This window comes from Polypterus senegalus, chromosome 7 (assembly GCF_016835505.1).
Source record: "Polypterus senegalus isolate Bchr_013 chromosome 7, ASM1683550v1, whole genome shotgun sequence".
Taxonomy (NCBI): Eukaryota; Metazoa; Chordata; class Cladistia; order Polypteriformes; family Polypteridae; genus Polypterus; species Polypterus senegalus.
In genome coordinates this window covers 18,130,959-18,153,336 of record NC_053160.1, presented here as the reverse complement: position 1 = coordinate 18,153,336, position 22,378 = coordinate 18,130,959, and the positions used below count along the sequence as shown (strand labels likewise).

Below are 22,378 nucleotides of genomic sequence, written 5' to 3'. Positions count from 1 at the left end.
CCCTGGATCACGTGGGGGCCACCTTCCTGGTTGCACTGGGGGCCACGGGTACAGGGCATGGATGCTCCACCCTGTAGGGGCCCGTGGTCACCGCCATGAGACGCCCCAATGCCTTGGGTACCTGTTACCCCAGCACTTCCGCCACACCAGGAAGTGCTGGGGGGAAGATTTAGAATGGCACCCAGAGAGCTGCCGGGAGGACAGCCGGCACTTCCGGCACGCTGGGGCGTGGCCAAGGGAGGAATGCCGGAAACACCTGGGGCTCATCCGGGAACTGGATAAAAGGGGCTGTCTCCCTTCATTTGAGGCTAGAGTCGGGTGGAAGAAGGACAAGGCAAGAAAGGAGAGTGGAGGCGGCCCGAGAAGAAGGCATTTGTGGCCAGGACTGTGATTGTTGGGGTTTTTGCACTTTATTCTGGGTCTGAGTGACCAAAAATAATTGTAAATAGTGTATATAATAAACGTGTGGTGGTGAAAAACAACATGTCCGCCTGTCTGTGTCCGGGTTGGCTCCACAATATATATATATATATATATATATATATATATATATATGTGTGTGTGTGTGTGTGTGTAAGGGACGTTCAAAAAGTTTCAGCACCTTTTTTTTTTAACTCTTTTTATTAAGAATTTCAAAAACCAATGACATCACTTTTCTACATAGTCACCTTCGGTTGTGATGCAATATTCCCAACTTTTATTTATTTGTGCCAACTTCTTAATGCCCAATTACTACTCCTCCCACCTTCACCATTTCCAATGAAAATACAAAAGTGCAAAAACTTTTTCAATGTCCCTCATATATTGTATCATTTTTTTTTTCTACATTCATTAATGTGCATGCACAAAGGGGAGAGCTTAAGGGCTCTGGTGAAAGTAATTTCCTGCTGCTCCAGGGGTTGGCGCTATCTCCTAATGCCTTTTCTTTTCCTCTCTCTGCAGACTGGAAGATTGATGGCTTTACTATCTCTGACTTCTAGTGCGTGTCCACCTGGACCCGCCTGGTCTTCCTGCTGGAAGTACCTAAAACCAGAAGATACACCATCTTAGGTGGTCTCGACTAGACTCCTATCTGAACAGACATAATCAACACTTGCCGTAAAACTCCTTTATTTTTTCAATCAGTTATACGGGTTTGCCTGGAGAGCCCTGGACCTCAGCACTTCCGCCACACCAGGAAGTGCTGGGGGGGAAGAGGAGCAGGGACACCTGAAGTGCTTCCGGGGATACAGCTGGCACTTCCGCCACACTGGGGCGTGTCGGTGGAAGATTGCCGGAGCACACCTGGAGCACATCCGGGGGACAATAAAAGGGGCCGCCTGCCTTCATTCAGGGCTGGAGTCGGGTGGAAGAGGACGAGGTCTGGGAGAGGAAAGAGGTGGCCTGAAGAGAGGAAAGGCATTGTGTGTTGGTCTGGACTTGTGGGGCGATTGGTGCTGTGGCACTGGGTTGTGCACTTTAATATTTGTAAATAGTGCAAATAAACGTGTGTTGGGTGACTAATAACAATGTCCGTCTGTCTGTGTCCGGGCTATTTCCCACAATATATACTAGCCGTTCCCCGCGGCTGCCCACACGTAGTACTGAAACAGGACAGCGAGGAGGGCCCTACCCGGCTCCCCACTCCTGATGTCACGCTTCCACCTCCCCTCTGCCCGCAGCCTGTCTTGGATTAGCGTGAATATATCGCTCCTGCAAGGAAACTATGATTCTTAGCATGACATACAGTCATATGAAAAAGTTTGGGAACCCGTCTTAATTATATGAATTTTTGTTTATCATTGGCTGAGCTTTCCTTTTAATATACGACATGCCTTATGGAAACAGTAGTATATCAGCAGTGACATTAAGTTTATTGGATTAACAGAAAATATGCAATATGCATCATAACAAAATCAGACAGGTGCATAAATTTGGGCACCCCAATAGAGATATGACATCAATACTTAGTCGAGCCTCCTTTTGCAAATCTAACAGCCTCTAGATCTTGTCCTCCTATAGCCTTTGATGAGCGTCTGGATTCTGGATGGAGGTATTTTTGACCATTCTTCATACCAAATCTCTCCAGTTTAGTTACATTTGATGGCTGCTGAGCATGGACAGCCTGCTTCAAATCATCCCATAGATTTTCGATGATATTCAAGTCGAGGGGACTGTGACGGCCGATCCAGAACATTGGACTTCTCCCTCTGCATGAATGCCTTTGTAGATTTCAAACTGTGTTTTGGGTCATTGTCTTGTTGGAATATCCAACCCCAGCGTAACTTCAACATTGTGACTGATGCTTGAACATTATCCTGAAGAACTTGTTGATATTGGGTTGAATTCATCCGACCCTCGACTTTAACAAGGGCTGCAGTCCCTGAACTGGCCACACACCCCCACAGCATGATGGAACCTCCACCAGATTTGACAGGAGGTAGCAGGTGTTTTTCTTGGAATGCGGTGTTCTTCTTCCACCATGCAAAGTGCTTTTTGTTATGACCAAATAACTCAATTTCTCTCTCATCAGTACAAAGCACTTTGTTCCAAAATGAATCTGGTTTGTCTAAATGAGCATTTGCATACAACAAGCGACTCTGTTTGTGGAGTGAGTGCAGAAAGGGCTTCTTTCTCATCACCCTGCCATACAGATGTTCTTTGTGCAAATTGTGCTGAATTGAAGAACGATGTACAGATACACCATCTGCAGCGAGATGTTCTTGGAGGTCTTTGGAGGTGATCTGTGGGTTGTCTGTACCCATTCTCACAATCCTGCACATATCCCACTCCTGTATTTTTCTAGGCCTACCAGACCTGCTGGGTTTAACAGCAACTGTGCCTGTGGCCTTCCATTTCCTGATTACTTTCCTTACAGTTGAAACTGACAGTTTAAACCTCTGAGATGGCTTTTTGTCGCCTTCCCCTATACCAGGAGACTGAACAATCTTTGTTTTCAGATCTTTTGAGAGTTGCTTTGAGGATCCCATGCTGTCTGTCACTCTTCAGAGGAGAGTCAAAGGGAAGGAAGCACAACTTGCAATTTATCACCTTAAATACCTTTTATCACTCATGATTGGACACTCCGGTCTATGAAGTGCAAGGCTTAACGAGCTCATCCAACCAAGTAATCAGCATTGAGCAGTGACAGGCATTCAAATCAGCACAATGACAAGGGGACCCACATGTTGGCACAGCCGGTTTGTCACATTTGATTTAAGTTCATACAACTAAATACTGCGTCACTAAAAATCTTTGTTCGGAAAACACCGCAGTACTCAGATGTTCCTAAGAAATTAAAGACATACCACTGTTATCTTTCTTGCTGAAAGGAGAGTCAATTATTATGCAGGTTGACTTTGGTTCCCAATCTTTTTCATATGACTGTATATATATATATGTATACTGTAAATACATACAGTGTATATTTAGTAACTAGATATAAAGAGCTGTACTATTGGGTGAATACTGCAGATATTATTTCAGGTTGGACTTGAAACAGGGAAGGCTTGTGCAGTTGTGGAGAGACTACAGTTTGGGAGCAGCCCCACAAAATGACCGGACTCCAACGGTGGATAAGGTTGTGTGGGGAACAGAAAGAAGACCTGAGAGAAAGAAATGCTGCGTAAGGCTGAAAAAGAGCAGAAAGCCAAGCAAAGGCAAGAATAATGTTTCTAGTGTTTGTGTGACGAGTTTAAATTGCACATAAATGAGTACAGGATGTCACTGGGAGATTTCACTGGGAGACCAGTATGTAGTGAGTTACAGTTGCAGTCCAGATGTGAGGCAATGAAAGCATGAATTAAGATCTGTGCCTCATGGAAAGTTAATGAAGTGCGGACACACCGTGAAAAAACACGGCTTTACATTCGCATGACTTGGCTGACGTGACTGAAATCCCATTTTTTACTTTAATGTGACACAAATTGGATGTTTTCAGGGCTGTATGGACAACAGAAATCTGCTCTTTTCAAATCCGCTTCAAGTCATTTTCATAGGCTGTCCTAAATCATGGCCATGTGACTTGAAGGAGAACGGTCAGTTTGGAATTCATGTGTTTTTTCTTTTTTTTTGCCTATACGTGTGTGCTGAGTGCTGTTGTCATCAGGAAGCACAGCAGCGTGGCAAAATAATAATAGAGAAGAGCCACAGCTGTGACAACAGTGACGGTCCTGTCATTGCCAACTCCTTTCTCATACCCACACATCTCCTGGTACACCAGTGCCTATCTGCATAACCAGGAAAGGCTAGTCTGGCATTTTATCACCCGCTCAGCCTGATGATGTGTTTGCCATCCTCAAGAGCAAAAGGGGACACATATACTAACTACTAGCGCGCTCATTTTGCCAGTTTTAATACCAAGAGTTGCCATTTTTGACATTTTTAGTGGTTGGTGATGCAGGTGACTTTGCACAAAGGTATCAAAGTGATCATGTGTGCCACTTCAGAGGACAGATGTGTTAACATTACAGATATGTAGATTTCCAGGTCACTTAGACTTCCTAACATGAAACATCAAGACAGGAAAAATGGATTTGAGCAAAAAATGGGAATTGAGCAATGAGGCTGGAAATGTGAATGTAGCCTATTTGTCTGGAAAGGAGGCACCAAGAAGACACCAAGATTATGAACTGTAAGGTGTAGCTGCTGTATCTCAAAGATGTGCATATTAAGTTATTTGAAACACTTTAAAACACTGCTGAAAACACATTACTTTAACATGGCCTTTTTATAACTTCACTTTAACTTAATCCTGATACTCTGCATGTTCAATTCTTCATAATAATTATTCACAGTGGCTCCAAAATCCGTACTGACCCCTACTCTCTCTTCTGTTTCTTTGTCCGGTTTCTTTGTGGTGGCGGCCTGCGCCACCACCACCTACTCAAAGCATCAGGATGCACCAACATTGATGGACTGAAAGCCAGAAGTCTATGTGACCATCATCATCAGGTCCTTCCATTATAACCCTAAATACAAAGAGGACTGTTTGACTTATGTTAGGTAGATTGCCCAGAGGGGACTGGGCGGTCTCGTGGTCTGGAACCCCTACAGATTTTATTTTTTTCTCCAGCCTTTAGAGTTTTTTTTTGTTTTTTCTGTCCACCCTGACCATCGGACCTTACTCTTATTCTATGTTAATTAATGTTGACTTATGTTTATTTTTTATTGTGTCTATTTTTCTATTCATTTTGTAAAGCACTTTGAGCTACATTTTTTTGTATGAATATGTGCTATATAAATAAATGTTGATTGATTGATTTGACTACTCTGAATTGGGGGGTGTGTGTGCCCCCCAATGCAATCAGGACAGTCTCACATACCACAATGGGACTGAATTGGATTAGGTGACGTTGACAATGTTTCACAGTGAAGGGGCACCGGTCGGTTTAGCAGCTACATGGGCACAGAGGGGACCACCAGGCAACAGAGAGCCACATTAGCCCAACACATATTGGTGCAGGAGCTCAAGGGCCACTTAGGTGGTACACACTGTGTATTTGTTTGGTGTCCCTGAAGGGGATCAGTGGCCCCAGAACATTGAAGAGTGACTTGAGACTTGGACAGAAGGATTTACTCTGAAAAGAGAGACAGAATATCAGACAAGAGGCCATAAGACCTCCTAGCCTGATGGGGGCAGCATGTGTAAACTAGCCAGAGAAGCTGGAGTTCATACAGGACTAGTATCAAAGAAGACCAGCCAACTTGGACCAACAACAGAAAAAGCTTGCTTAAAGAAATGCACTGGGACAGAAACTGAGTGACATGTTCAAGGTTTAAAAGGAGAAAAATGAATATAAAAAGTGGAATATTACATTAAAGATTAAAATTCAGTGAAAAGATACAAGGAAAAGGGACATTTAAGTGCTAGCCAAGCTTTGAGTAATTTCTATCTAGTTGTTGATTTGACAGCCTACATGAAACGCAGGAGTGTGTAAAGAGAACAGTTGTCCTTTGAAACTCCTCTTCCTTGCTTGGTGTGTATTATGAAAGTAAGAAGGTTTTAGCCACGTTCTTTATGTGGACGTGCTTTGTAAAAAATTAATGAACAGACGTTAAATGTTTTGCTGAATGTAACTAAGAACAATAAAATAATAAACAGAAAAATACAATCAAAAAGTAAAAATGCATTTATTATATACAGTATACTGTGTAATTGGCAGTGAATTGTGAATTTCCCCTTGGGATTAATAAAGTACCTATCTATCTATCTATTATATAGTGCCAATCCATCCATCTATCTATCATATAGTGCTATACAGTATCTATCTATCAATTGTGTTTATGGTAGAAGTGAGGCCGCCTGAGTGAGAAGGGATAGAACCATCTTGAGAAGCCACCCAAAAATGGAGCTCAAGGTGTGTGTGTGTGTGTGTGTGTGTGTGTGTGTGTGTGTGTGAGAGAGAGAGAGAGAGAGAAAGAGACATAATCAAGCTCTTAAGGGGCAACACTTTGAGCCCCACTCCTAGGCCCAAATCTACAGGCCTGGGTAAATGGCCACCACCAAGTGCCAAGAAGCTTCATGCCTTGAATTGGTTCACATAGTTAGAGAAAGTGAGTGCAGATGGTGTTGTGTCTGACTTTAAATGAAGAGTGCGAGATGGAGTAAGTGGAGTGAATGTGCAGGCAGTGAATGTGGCAGAGGAAAGATCATTGGGCCAATGGCAGCAGTGGTGTTAAATACCAGCCAAGGAAGGAGATGGCCTCTAGAAAACCAGACATGAGGGAACAAGGGAGAGACACTCAGGTTCACAATTTATAAGGCTGGTGACAAATATTTTGCTGAATAATGTTGTAAAAACTCATATACTGTACTATCGAGATCTATCAACAACCAGCAATGGACAGTACATAAGATTCATGATTATAATGATGACTACTCAATTAGTTTCAAAGGATACTCCTGCAGGCTGTTGTTACTCAGGTCCAGTACTTCCAGGGTGTCTCTGTGTAGGAGAATGCTGGTGTATGGGATCTCCTCAAGGTTCTGGTAGGCGAAGGAAAGACTTTGCATGCCCAACATGTAGGGAATCCAGACAGGAGTAGGCGAATGTGCTTAAGCTTCTTAAAGAAAAACAACAAATATGCAGTAAAGTATTTGTTATTATTACATGTCCTCTATCTTGCATACACAATCTTCACATACAAAACTATCACAATTAAGATTTCCTCTTCACAGGAAAAGATGGACAACGCATTTTTTTTTTCCTCAAGGTATTTAGCAGAGACAGCTTCAATCTAAACAGAAATACAACTTCAGACTGACTGTGCCACATGGGAATTTGGACAAACGTGAAGTGCACTTTTATTGTGTTTAGTGTGTTTAATCACTTAATGATGGTGACACATTGCATTTGTCTAACTGATCTAAAAATGCTTTACGGTTGATTTTCATTTGTACTCCACATCTGCTGCTTCTCGCTTTAGTGTCCAACAACAGTTGACCAGCATTTATGGATTCCACTTTCCCTGATCCTACTTTTCCATCGATGCAAAGGTCAGATGGGTGTGAATGTAGAAAATGAATCTTTATGGGCGTGTTGCACTTCATGGTTTTGTGTGCTCGAAGCATGGTGTCAACCAGCTGGTTGTAGTTTAGTGCTATTTAGTTACCAAGAAAATTGTCAACAACAAACATCCTTTAATGTCCTTAATGTCCTCCATATGATTTCCTCCAGCCCCACTAGCATATAGTTTGACGATAACAAGATGCTGATGACGTGTCTGATTTGTAGACCAACAAAAATGCCTTCCTTGATTTTGGCGTCAGTTATTCATGGAAACATCGGTCTCAAATTTCAAAATCCTTCACCTTCCTTGTTCATAACGTCCATGAAACATTTCATCAGGCCAAGTTTTATTTGAAGAGGAGGCAAAAATATCTTTTCCTGGTCGACGAGTGGTTTATGTTCCACACTTCTCTGCTCTCAAACCAAAAGCTTATGAAGTGGCCTGTTCTTCCACATTGTGGCCCGCAGGAGGCAAACCAGCTTCCCAAACCCAACACAGATAGACACAAAGCACAAGTTCAGCACAACACAGGCTTTTTAGTCAGCAGTGGGAAACTCTTCCCAAACATTACCTAGAAATCCAAGCACAATAATCAGTAGCACACAGCAACTCTTTCCCTTCTTCCTCTGTCTCTCTTTCGCTCAGTCCTCCTCCAGCAAGCCTTTTCACCTCTTCCTCCTGACTCGCTTTCCTTAATGCTGCACCCAGGAAGGGTACTTCCGTTGGCCCATTAGTGTGGTCTGGAAGCACTTCCAGGTGAGGTGGAAACCCGATAAAGTAGGACTCACCAATCCCAGCAACACCCCCCGGCAGCACCAAGGGAACCCAACAGGACTGTGCTGAACTCCAACTCCCATGAAGCCCTGTGAGAACCCGCAGTGCTGTAGCAACCAAGGGGGTGGCTGCCATCTAGTGCTCCAGGGGTGGTGATGCCCTGTGCATGTTCTCTTCCCCGGTCCTACCACTATGGAGGCATCTGCCACATTATATTATGTCCTATTCGCTAATGGACAGGTTATCCATGCAGAACTAGTGTCAAAGAAGGTAAGCCAACTTGAACCAACAACAAAAAAGCTTGTCTGTGACAAAAACTGACTGTCAATGTTCGAGGTCTCTCCGTCCATTTTCCAACCTGGTCTAAAAGGAGAAAACTTAATATAAAAATTGCAATATTAAATTGAAGATATTTATAGGACGGGATCTATCTGAGCAGCATTCCTAGTAGCAGTGCTACTGCTTTCAGACCACCACAGATGTTCCAGTTGTAGTTGTTATGCTGTATACTGTATGTGTGGCTTAACGTCTGTTACAGAGCTGATTGTGTGGCGATTGGGTATTTGTGAAAGAAAAGTAAGGACAGGAATTGAAAGTTAGTACGTTTGAAAGAGACAGTACTGGTGCAATAATTTCATTGAAGGTCACGCACAATCACGCACCGTATTCCCGTTTAAAAAAAATGCTTTAACTCCTATCATCATGAAAATGATATCACGTATACATCTTGGTATTTTAATTACTGTATTCAGAGAGCTGTAATATCACGAATGTGATGGATTCTGTGTCCTGTCGGAGAAAGAGAAAGCGGAAGCACATAGTGATTCACACACATAGAGCAAAAGATCAAATACAAAACAAAGCATTTAACTTGCTACTTTAATTACGATGTGATTTGAGAAACTGGTTAATTATATGATTTTAAGATGAAGTTTATGATGTTCTACTTTAATGACAAAATAAACTACGTCATTAAAGTGGAAATTTCGAGATTAAAGTTGACATTTCGTGCTTTGTTCCTACTGTGTGCCTATTTATTTTTCTCTGCACCCTAATAAGCTTTCATATGACACTCAAATGGTGGGCTACAACTCGCCTTTTCACGGGGACTTTGATATGTGACGACTTCTTTTTTATTTTGGGCACTGTGCGATTATGTCAGGCGATCAGCTTCCTTTTGTTGTTTATACCACTGTTTAAACCAACAGATAGTATGTTTTCCCTTTGCCTCCACTTGGTATTCGCTGAAATTCTTCCATTCCTCCCCGTGCTTTTCCCATTGTCTTTTCACAGAAGGCTGAGCTTAAGGGCGATTTATATTGATTTGCATATTCATAGAGGCGTAATTCTGGGAGGAGTTGGGGCGGGACATAAGGCGCGTGAACAAGTACAGTGAACCCTCGTTTATCACGGTTAATCCGTACCAGACTCTACCGTGATAAATGAATTTTCGCGAAGTAGGATTCTTTATTTATAAATCGAAAATTTTCGCAGTTAGAGTATAGAAAACCTGTTTACGACCTTCTAAATACGTTTTTTAACATTATTACAGCCCTCTAGACATGAAATAACACCCTTTAGTCACCATTACACTCGTATTACCCAATATATTAGACACAATAAGAGAAAATAAGACATATTAGACGTTACAAATATCATATTACTAGGCTCACCCGCCTTTTAAAGCGACCGACTTTTATCCTCAATTTTTGTGCGTTCCATGTGTACATCAGGCATGTAAGTGTAGGGAATGAGAACATCAAAGTGCCCATTCATAACATCTCTTGAAAACCTAAGTTTTTTTTTTATCCCCTCAAGTGCCTGTCCAAAGTCGTACAATGTCAGCCCGAATCTGTACCGCTAAAGACGGAGTTTCATGCACTAAATAAGCTATAGATGAGAATAAGCAAGCACCATCTCCCCTGATATTTACTACGCGGTGAGGCATTTGTGCTCCATCAACATTAATTATTTCCAGAGACTTAATTTGGTCTATTTTTCCAGCGCATTACGCACAAAAGCAAGGGAACGACGGGAGCACCAGAACTCTGCTCACATCGCGTCGCTTCGTACCGCAAGCAGCAAGTAGTAAGTCTGTGATAAGCGGAATACCGCTACGCTTTGCACTCACGGGACGGAAGGACAATCCCGAACGCTTTTATCTAGTAGATTATTGTACTGTACATTTAATTACACACAACCACTAACCTATGAAGGCACAGCCTCAGTAGGAGAGTCTTCAGGTGGTGCAGTATCTTCAGCAGGTGCATCGTTGTCTTCTTCCACTGAAGGAGTACTAAGAGTAGGCAGTGGGTATCTGGGAGCGCGGCTGAAGAACATCTTGATAGGCAGTTGCTGGCGCTGTCTTTTCATATGCGTGAGGAGGCTTTTGTAAGGTATTGCCATCTTTGATCATATCCAAGAGTTTCACCTTCTCCTGGATAATAAGCATCTTCCTCCGGCACTTAGTTTTATTGTCAGAAGGCTTAGAAAAAGCAGCACGTTTAGGAGCCATCGTAGGGCTTAGATAAAAGTTCTCAGAAAGTGCATGCGTAGTGACGTAAGCGTGTATGAGAAAAAAAATCGCGATAGAGTGAAGCCGCGAAAGTCGAAGCGTGATATAGCGAGGGATCACTGTATTACTTTTCACGCTGAACAGGATTTATGGAGCGGAAGAACATGGAAGCTGGAGTACGCACAGATTCCTGCATCTGGATTTTTCTGTGCGTAAGCACATTTCGGCTTTTGTGCTTACGTCATGTTATAGTGCGAATTCTACGCACGGCGTTATGGAAGAGGCCCCTGGTCTGCAACACCATCTCGTCAGGCGGCCTGTGGGTCCACCTTCACTATGTTAGTGTATGTTCAGCTATGGAATGTCATGCATGTATGCCAGAGGGTCACCTTCAAGGCTCACCTTAGATATGTGGTGCCACCCCAGGACGAGAGGGGGCACTGTGACATGGCCTTATGCCCATTATCTGACAGAAACTTGCCAAGACTACTCCTCCTTATTGGCCCTTACCCTGTGCAAGCCACTGAGACTCGCTTATCGATCAGTTCCCACTGTTAAGTTGGAATCAGGAGGACCCCCACATAAGAGACTGGACCGCTCTCGTGAATGTCTTCTTACTGCACAAGCATCCATCCGGGCTACAGGCGTAGGCGGCTGCAGCTCGTAAAATAACTTTGACATCCGAGTAAGCAGACAAAGCAAGTGGCTTTGAGCTGATAAGCATAGGCAGTTTTTTTAGCTGCTTAATTGAAATCGACCTAAGCTTTAAATAATTGTGAATTTCCCCTTGGAATTATAAAGTATCTATCTAATTAACTTCTCTAAGACTTAAGGCTAGCTAATATAACACATTTAGTTTTAACTTGATTAAAAGTATTGATATAAGAACGTATTAATAGATACGAATATTCAAGTTAGGCACTTTCAGAGATGCGAACGCGCATGTCCAATAAATTAGAAACTTTTTAAATAAGTAAAAAAATAAGAAATGGACTGTACCTTGAAATTTCGAGGCCGCGCGTAAGTCAGCTTGCGTGTCTGCCGCTAGGCGGAGTGCAAACCCCAGGATATTATTGCTTACATTCTCAGTCACTGGCGACTGACCAATAATATCCAAAGTGATGGCGCTTTTGGCTGAATCTCCATTAACTCGCTTTACTATTTCAAGCCCAAGATGTACGGATTTAAGTGTGAAAGCAGCAGGTTTGCACTGCTAAGAAGCGCAAGGCGATGACGATGGAAACAAAAGTGAAAATAATTGAGAGAGTACAGTGAGGCAAAAAGATGGTCGACGTCGCTCGTTAGTACAACATGAGCCGTTAAACCATCGGCACGATTCTAAAGAACAAGATCGTGGAAAATATCTTTGCTATGTATGCCAGCTCGCTAGCCGTAAGCGAGTCTACCGAGATCAGCCAACTAAAAACATGAAAAACAAAAGGAATCTGGCTGTTTGTTGTTAAAATACACTCGAAATCGATACTAAAATACTGCACGTAAATAATATGTGGATTACGGACTTGAGAGAGAATAAGACGAGTCCAGATTTCTCAAAAAAAAAAAAAAAAAGATCAGTTTATAATCATCTCAAAGTTATCCAAAAGGGAGCTGTCACTTCAGTACTCTCAGGAACCCGGAATACATGGAGTGACATTGTCATCATCTTACAGTCGCTCCCTTCTCACATCTGCACAAGTGAGACCACAGCAAGTGAATAGTCAGCGGGTTTTAAATGTTCCTCGCTTCAGCCAGCGGGTGACAGACGTGTTACGTGGCGAACCTCTGATCTTACAGTTGCACCAGCGGCGGACAAGCAACCCCTGCCTACGTTAGCTGAGTTTAAGTGTAGCGCGCAGTTGGGGGTTGTCGGGGTCTCAAATCTCACAGTAAAAATATTAAGGTACTGGTGTGTTAAAACTCCGCCAGCTCAACCCAGATAGGTGCGAATTCATGTGGAGGGCTAAGCTCAACGGCGATGACCCTTTCGATTTTATACTTAACGACATTAGAAACTTCGCGACAGAAGTAATATTTCAAAAGTAATTACGAATCGAATTTTACGTATTATTGCTTTTATGTTGTAAATCCATCCATCCATTATCCAACCAGCTGTATCCTAACTACAGGGTCACGGGGGTCTGCTGGAGCCAATCCCAGCCAACAGGAAACAAACCCCGGGAACGGCACCAGCCCACCGCAGGGCGTATTTTGTAAATAAACGAATGTAAAAAAAACGATTACGTTTTTCTCTTGCCTCTGCTTGTGTTGGGGTTATAACACACGAGTACCAATATTAACTTTTAAAAGCTGCTTGTAGTGTATGTACAGCACAGATAACACGTTTTCGATAAGAGCTGAAGAGAGAGAGAGAGAGAGAGAGAGAGAGAGAGAGAGAGAGAGAGAGGGGGTCTGCATACGTAGGCTCGTTTGCTAGCGGTAAGCAGGTCTACTGTACTGAGATCAGCCGATGGGAAACAATAGGAATGAAAATAACTTTCAGTTGTTTGTTGTTAAAATGCGCTAGAAATCTATAACAAAAATGACAAATATTAGCTTTTAAAATCACTTTCTCACATACAAGATGTACATGTACATGTGCTTTATAGGAGTTCCATAGGGGTCGCGTGCCTAGGCTGCTTCGCAGGACTTGCAAACGCACTCTCGGAACGGAACTCGTTCGTATGTATGGGACGTACTGGATATCTTTCTAAACTGAAATAAATAAATAAAAGTGGCCTGTTGATTTCTCTTAAGGTTAAAATGGCAACAGTTGTGTTTTAAGACAACCGTCTGTTCAGCTGTCTCAGACTACGCCGGGTCTTTGACTTGTCACCTTGTCATTGAAGCTTTAAAATTAGCAGCAAGAAAGAAGGACAGACCGCTGGTGAGCAAAAATGCTAGCAACCTTTATGCTAACAAATAAATGACGGCCTTTAAGCCACCTAGAAATAATTAAAAATAATAATAAACATACGTTTTTAGTAATATTAAGACTAATGTTGAAAGCAGGTTGATCTATAAAGATACATTTTCTATACTTGGTGTTAGTTTTTATTATTTAAAATAAAATTATGGGAGCAAATGCCACAGAAAAGGGTGAATTAATTATAAAAGATGACTTTTACGGGGATAGCAATAATATAAATACTACAACCCCAAATCCGAAAAAAGTTGGGGCGCTGTATAAAATGTAGATAAAAACAGAATGCAATGATTTGCAAATCTCATAAACCCATATTTTATTCACAATAGAACACATATCGAATGTTTAAACTGAGAAAATGTACCATTTTAAGGAAAGGATAAGGTCATAAGAATAAGGTCTGCAGTTCGCATACCAGGAGAAAGGTGGGAGCGGAGGATGCCATCATCTATATGCTACACCGATCCCTCTCCCACTTGGACAGAGGCAGTGGTGCTGTAAGAATTATATTTCTGGACTTCTCTAGCGTCTTCAACACCATCCAACCTCTGCTCCTTAGGGACAAGCTGACAGAGATGGGAGTAGATTCATACCTGGTGGCATGGATCGTGGACTATCTTACAGACAGACCTCAGTGTGTGCGTCTCGAGAACTGCAGGTCTGACATTGTGGTCAGCAACACAGGAGTGCCGCAGGGGACTGTACTTTCTCCGGTCCTGTTCAGTCTATATAGGTTGGTCCAGATCTAATTATGCAATTTTCATTATGCTATAACTTATTAAGCTTATTACATAGAAAATCACCCGAAAAGTTCCGGACCATCGAGAAGTGTTTGAACTGACAACATGAAGAATCATCTTTACAACTAACTGGAATCGTCCCTGCAAATCAAAGTCATCCAGACGATCTGGATATGCATAATTAGATATGGACCACCCTGTACATCGGACTTCCAGTACAACTCGGAGTCCTGCCACGTACAAAAGTTTCCTGACGACACTGCTATCATGGGCAGCATCAGGAGTGGGAAGGAGGAGTATAGGAAACTAATCAAGGACTTTGTTAAATGGTGCGACTCAAACCACCTAAACCTGAACACTGGCAAAACCAAGGAGCTGGTGGTAGATTTTAGGAGACCCAGGCCCCTCATGGACCCCGTGATCATCAGAGGTGACTGTGCAGAGGGTGCAGACCTATAAATACCTGGGAGTGCAGCTGGATAATAAATTGGACTGGACTGCCAACACTGATGCTCTGTGCATGAGAGGACAGAGCCGACTATATTTTTTTAGAAGGTTGGCGTCCTTCAACATCTGCAATAAGATGCTGCAGATGTTCTACCAGACGGTTGTGGCGCCCTCTTCTACGCGGTGGTGTGCTGGGGAAGCAGCATAAAGAAGAGGGACGCCTCACGCCTGGACATACTGGTGAGGAAGACAGGCTCTATTGAAGGAATGAAGCAGGACAGTTTGACATCTGTGGCAGAGCGACGGGCGCTGAGCAGGCTCCTGTCAATCATGGAGAATCCATTGCATCCACTGAACAGGATCATCTGCAGACAGAGGAGCAGCTTCAGCGACAGACTGCTGTCACCGTCCTGCTCCACTGACAGACTGAGGAGACACCACACTATGCGACATTTCAATTCCACCCGGGAGATAAATGTTAACATTATACAAAGTTATTGTCTGTTATACCTGCATTGTTATCACTCTTTAATTTAATATTGTTTTTATCAGTATGCTGCTGCTGGAGTATGTGACTTTCCCCCCGAGATTATTAAAGTATCTATCTTGAATTTGATGGCAGCAACACATCTTAAGAAAGCTGGGGCAGGCGCACGTTTACCACTATGTAGCATCCCCTCTTCTTTTAACAACAGTCCCTGAATGTTTGGGTACTGAGGAGACCACTTGCTGGAGTTTTGGGAGAGGAATGTTGTCCTATTCATGTCTGATACAGGATTTTAGCTGACTTCTGGAGGTGTCCCTGAGCCCTGGCAGCGATTTCCATGACAGAATCAGCCCCATTTTTAATGCAGTGCCGCCTGAAGATCACAAGCATCCAATACTGATTTTTGGTCTTGTCCCTTAATTTCTCCAGATTCTCTGAATCTTTTGATGATATGATGTACTGTAGATGATGAAAGAATTTTACATTGAGGAACATTATTTTGAAATTGTTCCACAATCTGTAGCCGCAGTTTTTTTGCAGATTGGTGAACCTCTGCCCGTCTTTACTTCTGTGAGACTCTGCATCTCTAAGATGCTCTTTTTATACCCAATCATGTTACTGACGCGTTGTTAATTAACTTAATTAGCTGCAAAATGTTCCTCCAGTCATTTCTTTTTAGTACCACTTACTTTTCCAGCCTATTGTTGTGCCCTTCCCCATATTTTTGAGAAGTGTTACTGCCATCAAATTCAAAATGACCTTATTCTGTTCTTAACAAGGTACAATTTCCCAGTTTAAAGGTATGATATGTTTTCTTTGTTCTATTGTGAATTAAATAATGGGTTTATGAGATCTGCAAATCATTGCATTCTGTTTTTATTGACATTTTACACAACTTTTTTGGGATTGTACTACATTTCTTCAAAATAAACATTTCACACTACTGGTCCTTAATGAATTCAGAATAACCGAAGAAAAGAAGTTTATCAAATTAATGAGATCAGAGAAAAGTCAAATGACTTAGTGATGGTGAAACTGGTTGGAACAAAAACATGGATCCGCTGTGAAACCCCGGGACTGAACTAGGCTATAACACTTCACTGAGCTGCTGGATCCTGGACGTCCTGACAGAGAGACCCCAGACAGTCTGTGTCAGAAACACACCCTTGTCCCCTCGGGGGGCTGCCTCCCAACTGTGTAGCTGTGTGATGACACAATGGTGGTAGGGGGTCTCATCAGCAATGGGGATGACTCGGCTTACAGAGTGGAGACACGATGATTGGCCGACTGGTGCAAGTGCAACAATCTGTCGCTTGATGTGGAAAAGATGAAAGAGATGATTGTTGACTTCAGGAAGGCCCATTTTGTCCACACCCCACTGTACATCAAGGACTCTGCGGTGGAATCGGTCAAGAGCACCAGATTCCTTGGTGTGCACCTGGCAGCTGAGCTTACTTGGTCAATGAAGACCACCTCTGTAGCCAAGAAGGCACAGCTGCGGCGTCTCCACTTCCAAGAAACCAAGGTACCATGTTCTCGGCACATTTTACAGGCCGGGGTACGATTGAGAGCATTCTGAGCAGCTGCATCACCATCTAGTTTGGGAAAGGCAGTGTCTCTGACTGCAAGGTCCTAAAATGGCCAGTGCACAGATGTGTGGGACCTGTCTGCCCTCCATTGAAGACATCTTTACAAAGCATTGTATCCACAAAGCCTACAGCACCTCCTATGGTCTCTTGGTCTGATTTACACCTGCCAGAAGCTTCTATAGCATCCCAAGTAGTTCTGTCAGACTCTACCAGTTCTGTCAGGTTCTTCCCAGGCTCTAAAGTCTGTGCTGCCCAACACCCCCCTACCCCCCATCTCAGATCTGCTCCTAGTAGTTCATTTACATGGAGTACGTTTGTAATTCCTATTGTGGCAGTCACCAGAACGTTAAGGCTCACACCATCTGGAGACGGTGATTTGTTCATTTTATTGTGGGAACATCCCTAGCCTTGACCCGGCACTGAAACACTTACACACAGAGTATATTAACAAACACGCGGGTGAATGCGATCCTCCTGGCATCTTATAGGTTCCTTTTTAAAAGGCCAGTCTACTCAGTTGTCTTCCTGGTGGCCCCTGTGCCCTCCAAAGCTGTTCAATGGTGTTATACTGCTGGAGCTGCTGACAGATGTAGGGCATTTTAGTAGCGCAGCTACACTGTAGTTTTTATTATTAGCTATTGTTATTATTTATTAATTACTAGCTGTCCCCCGCAGCTTTGCCCGTGGAATAGTGAAACAGGACAAACTTTAAAAATTAACAAACAAACCGGTATCGCTAGCTAAGCGGAGCCAAAGTCCGCTCCAAAACGTGACGAGAGATAGAGCAATTTGAATGGAGGCTGGCGGATGAGTGTGGAGGGCCCCGCCCAGCTCTTTACTCCTGACGTCACGGTTCCCTCTCCCCCTCAGCCCACAGCCTCTGTCACTCCTGCAAGTGAACTATTATTCATAGAGCAATGAGAGAAGTCGCAAAATCAACCGGAATGTTCAAACAAATTATGTGCACATGTGCTTTCTCAGTTTTTATATTTTTAATAAATTTGCAAAAACCTCAAGTAAACTTTTTTCACGTTGTCATTATGGGGTGTTGTGTGTAGAATTCTGAGGAAAAAAATGAATTTAATCCATTTTGGAATAAGGCTGTAACATAACAAAATGTGGAAAAAGTGATGCGCTGTGAATACTTTCTGGATGCACTGTATATATGTAACCCTCTACCACAGCATCAACGTGACACCACCATATATAAATACAACAAAACCTCCCTTGCCCCTGTAACGTATAACAAACAACGAATAACAACAATGAATGATAAACGGAATGAATGATCATGAATTACAATCCGGTTATAAAAGCTGTCCTGCAGATGGATAACTGTATGAGAGATAAGTGAGTTGTTTGATTTTTCTAGCAAATGGAGCAACCTCACCGTGATTCCTCGGCGCGTGGTGGATGATGATCCGTCCCCGGGGTCTCTGCAGATGAGGGATGGAAGACAGTCCGGTGGGATGAAAAACTAGGGTAAAAGCGCGATGTGAAAAACAGCACGTAAGTTGATTTGTGGTTCTGAAAAAATGGCCTCCTTCTTTCTCCTCTCCTCTCCTCTCCTTGTTTCCTCCTGATTGCTTAAATAGTCCGGTGCTGGATGTAATTGAATGATAGTTAACAGGTGTTTTCCAGGTTTGGGGCTGCAGTTTCCCTCCATCATCCATCCCTCTTTTGTTTTTACGGTGACGGCATTTACTGACGCACACAAACCGCAAACGGGACGATGGAAACAAGATGCACTCGGTACTAACATTTGACACTATTACTATGTAGCCCCGCTACAATTCGGCACAAGGCAGGGCTGGACACGGAGTAAATCACAGGGTATATCTATACAAACGCTCACAGACAGCAGGTTTAGGGTCTCCAAATATCCCAATCTGTGTAAATGTAGGATGTGAGAGGTAAACCTGCCAAGTTCAGGAGGTGAATAGATCAGGATTTGAAACCAAACCCGTGAGACAGCTTCAGTGTCCTTTGTACCATCAAAAACATTCACATGCAGAGTTCAAATCAGGGACTTGTGACAACTCAAACATGAGAAACACTCTTCATACAGAAATAGGGTTAACAAATAAAGACTGACGCAGACTTCAAGAAGAAAACTAGACACAGAAATCAGAAAAAAGAACAACATACGACACCTTTACAAACAGCCGTGTAAAGTCGTTACCTTTATCTGTGCTGGTTGTGACCCACCTGAGGAGATTTTGTTTGTCCTAAACTCGATCATTTTTCCCCCAACTGTGTTCCTTCTGAATATTCCCAGGGTTCTGCCAGCTGGAACAAATGCAAAGGTATTTTATGGTCCGATTGAATGAGTGTCACAAGAAAAAGGCATGATCGTCCTAATCAGATTTGAGTCTAACTCTTCACGTGACACACCAGGCCTCAGATTAACCACAGACTTTTTTTTCGGTCTTCTTGAAATGCTGTGTTATCTGTCCACTTTAATTTTAAAATCAATAACATTAAATTTACAATATGGCTTGTGTGATGTCCCATGGGGTTCTTAGACTATACAACATTAGAAAATACGAGATACTGACTCATTTTCTCAAAGTTACTCCAGTTCTTTTATTTCTAAATTCTGTACTTGCAATGATTATTGCAATAATTATCCTCCATTCTTTGTTCCATTTCCTGAAACCCCTGTGTTTACTGAGCTTGTTCTGCTACTGGCAGCCCGTGGCAAAAGAATTGGGGGTAAAGCAGGCAAAGATGCCAGCTGCATAATCTGTGTGTGTGTGTGTGTGTGTGTGTGTATCTAGATATAATTAAATAGACAGATGTAGATATACAGTGGCTCCTGTGCAAACTCGGAAATGGCAAAGAAACTAAAACTATAAAAGAAAAGAAAGATTTTACTGCAACTAAAGGCAATAACAAAGAAAGGTACTGGACTTTTGTGGCAAACACACAGCAAATGAGACACTTAAGCAAAATCAAAAAAATCTTTCACAACTCCCCCTGTCTACACCTTCTACCTTTCTTCTTCCTCCTCCTCATCCTCTCTGCACCTGATGTGAAGCTTGCTGGAGGATTAAATTAAATCCATGAAGTGTCCTTAGGTCACTTCCAGTCTCCTTTGTTGCACTTCATGCCAAACATAGCCCTACAAAACTCCTCTCTGTCCAGAGCTCCCTCTGGTGGACAAAGATATACCAGACAGACTACTGGGGATTTATTAACAAAAAAGCCAGATAACCCTGCAAGTTTCTCAATAGCAGCCTCCCACTTCCAGCAGTTACTGGGCTAAGGAAGGTCTGCTCTTTAACTGTGCATTCCCCAATATCATTCCGTTATCCTTACATCGCTTGAATGATTCAAAGGACTCTCTTGCCTGAATCTCCATCTGGCATCTCTTATGGTGACGGTTTGGATTGGCCTCCTATCTGGGATGTGTTCCAGCACCTGCTGACACAGACACTTTCCCCAATTACCTTTACAATCAATATATTTTGCAGCACAGCACGGTGCCTGCCAGCACTGGCCTAATGAATTCATGCTCATTTTATGGTTTTGTAGGTAGCTTGGTACCTTTAACAAGACTCCTTCTTTTGCCACACTAAGCATTATTGCATTATTTGACAGTAAAACTATTTCAACCATTCTATATGACCTGCTTCTCGCTACTGAGATGGCACTGTGGCGGATGTTAGCCGACTTGCTGACCAACCACAAGCGTTACCTGATAGGTAACCACCCATACAATCAGAATGTGATTCAGACTATGAATGCCTTGAATATATATATATATATATATAATTCTATATATATATATATTATTTATATATATATATATATATATATTATATATATATATATATATATATATATATATATAAAATTATGTTACATAGTTAACCGTCAAATAATGCAAAGAGTACACGACACGTCTTTCGCCCTATTTTGGGCTCATCAGGCGTACACACTCACTGCACCCCTCACTGGGAATCAAACTTCGGACGTCAGCATTAGAGGCCAATTCCCAGCAGCCTCCGTGAGACCCGTCAGAGCACGTGCCGAGAGCGGGCGTGTTCATTGGCTCCCGGCCGGAGCGTAGCGCGAACCAGGAAGTGAGTACACCTCCGGCCGAATTAATTAACTCTTTTAACGTGCGGGAACTCGAGAAATTAATCGAGCCCGTGTGAGGTATATTTCAGATACTGGCGGTGATTCAGAAGATTGTCACGGATCTGGGAGAAACAGCTGAGGCGCCCATCCGGAAGGTAAATGAGTACCTGCAGCGAATCGAAGCGAAGCCTCCTGTGTTATATGATGTGGCGGTACAGGTGAGTAATACCGGTACCGTAAATAATGAAATAGGGACGCAGTGTGATCCGGGCCCGCTTTTAATAAGTAGAGGGTGCCATGTCACTGCGTGCCCTACAAGAGAGGCCGGAACGTTGACCGAGTGGTCGGGGGAAGGACCGATCGATCCGGAGCAGCTGGATGGTGCTGTATCTCAGACCAGTACAGTCCTAAAGACCCCGACTTGTGTTATTAATAAGTCAAAAGGAGTGCAGACAGTAAAGGGTCTCTTTCTATCTCATAGAGAGACTCAGACTGTGGGGAAGCCCCAGATTAAACAGGAGATCCTTATGGTAGAACGGGGGTATCCTGATAAACTAGAGAAAGGCGAGAAAGAACCTTTAGAGGCAGAGGGGGTCTCTTCCTCAGCAAGAAAAGGTGCGGACCTAACTTTTACCAATTGTTTTCAGTCCCGCAGGGGGAGTATAACAGGAGGTGAAACTGTCCTTGGAGAGTGGGGGACCAGGTGTCGTATTGGAATAAGATTCTCAAGGTAACGAGAAACAAGGATCAGCCAAGGTTCGACCGGAAATTCCTCTTGGAGAAAGACTTCCCTCGTGGTGCTAGCCGCTCCGAATTATAATTCTTCGCTGGGGGAGAAGTACTGTGATGTATGGCCAGCCATTCATCCCGGCCAATACTCCCACGCTGCCAGGTGGAGCCCTCCCTGCAGTATGGAGGTGCCCCAAAGACCATCAGGGCATCATGGACATTGGAGACTTTATGCACAGCCCTGCTGGATACCATGGGGGCCGCTAGGGGACGCTGCAGGGAGGAACGACGAGTGTTTGCCTTATGCCCTGGAAGTACGTCCGAGTCACATGGACAAGGGGAATGACATGCTTACGGGGTGAAGAAAAGGACTTTTGATCTGACCCGGAAGTGATAGGAGGTCACATGGACTGGGGATTGGAACACTTCCGGGTCAGGGATAATAAAAAGATTCTGGGAACTCCCAGACAGCAAGCTGAGCTGGGTGGAAGGGTGGCAACGCGTCTGGGAGTGGAGGATTGTTTATTGAGAATTATTGTATTGTTTAATGAGTATTGTGGAGGAGACAGTGCTTTATGCACTGTGCAGTTTGAATAA

General features: G+C 43.2%; 1 protein-coding gene across 7 annotated transcripts in view; it reads right to left on the bottom strand.

Annotated features, from left to right (window-relative positions):
• LOC120532360 (leucine-rich repeat-containing protein 72) overlaps positions 1-19,237 on the bottom strand; it is a 36,871-nt gene extending 17,634 nt beyond the window's left edge. Inside the window, exons 1-2 of one of the 7 annotated variants that reach the window (XM_039758278.1) lie at positions 19,149-19,237; positions 6,882-7,044 (exon numbers count right to left, since the gene is read on the bottom strand). In XM_039758278.1, the coding sequence (XP_039614212.1) occupies positions 6,882-7,003 (122 nt within the window). In that variant the 5' untranslated portion in view covers positions 7,004-7,044; positions 19,149-19,237. Of the gene's footprint in view, positions 1-6,881; positions 7,045-10,473; positions 10,516-18,356; positions 18,495-19,148 lie in introns of those variants that run through there. The other 6 variants (XM_039758282.1, XM_039758277.1, XM_039758279.1 and 3 more) reach the window with 6 other exon arrangements.
• Positions 19,238-22,378: the final 3,141 nt, after the last annotated feature.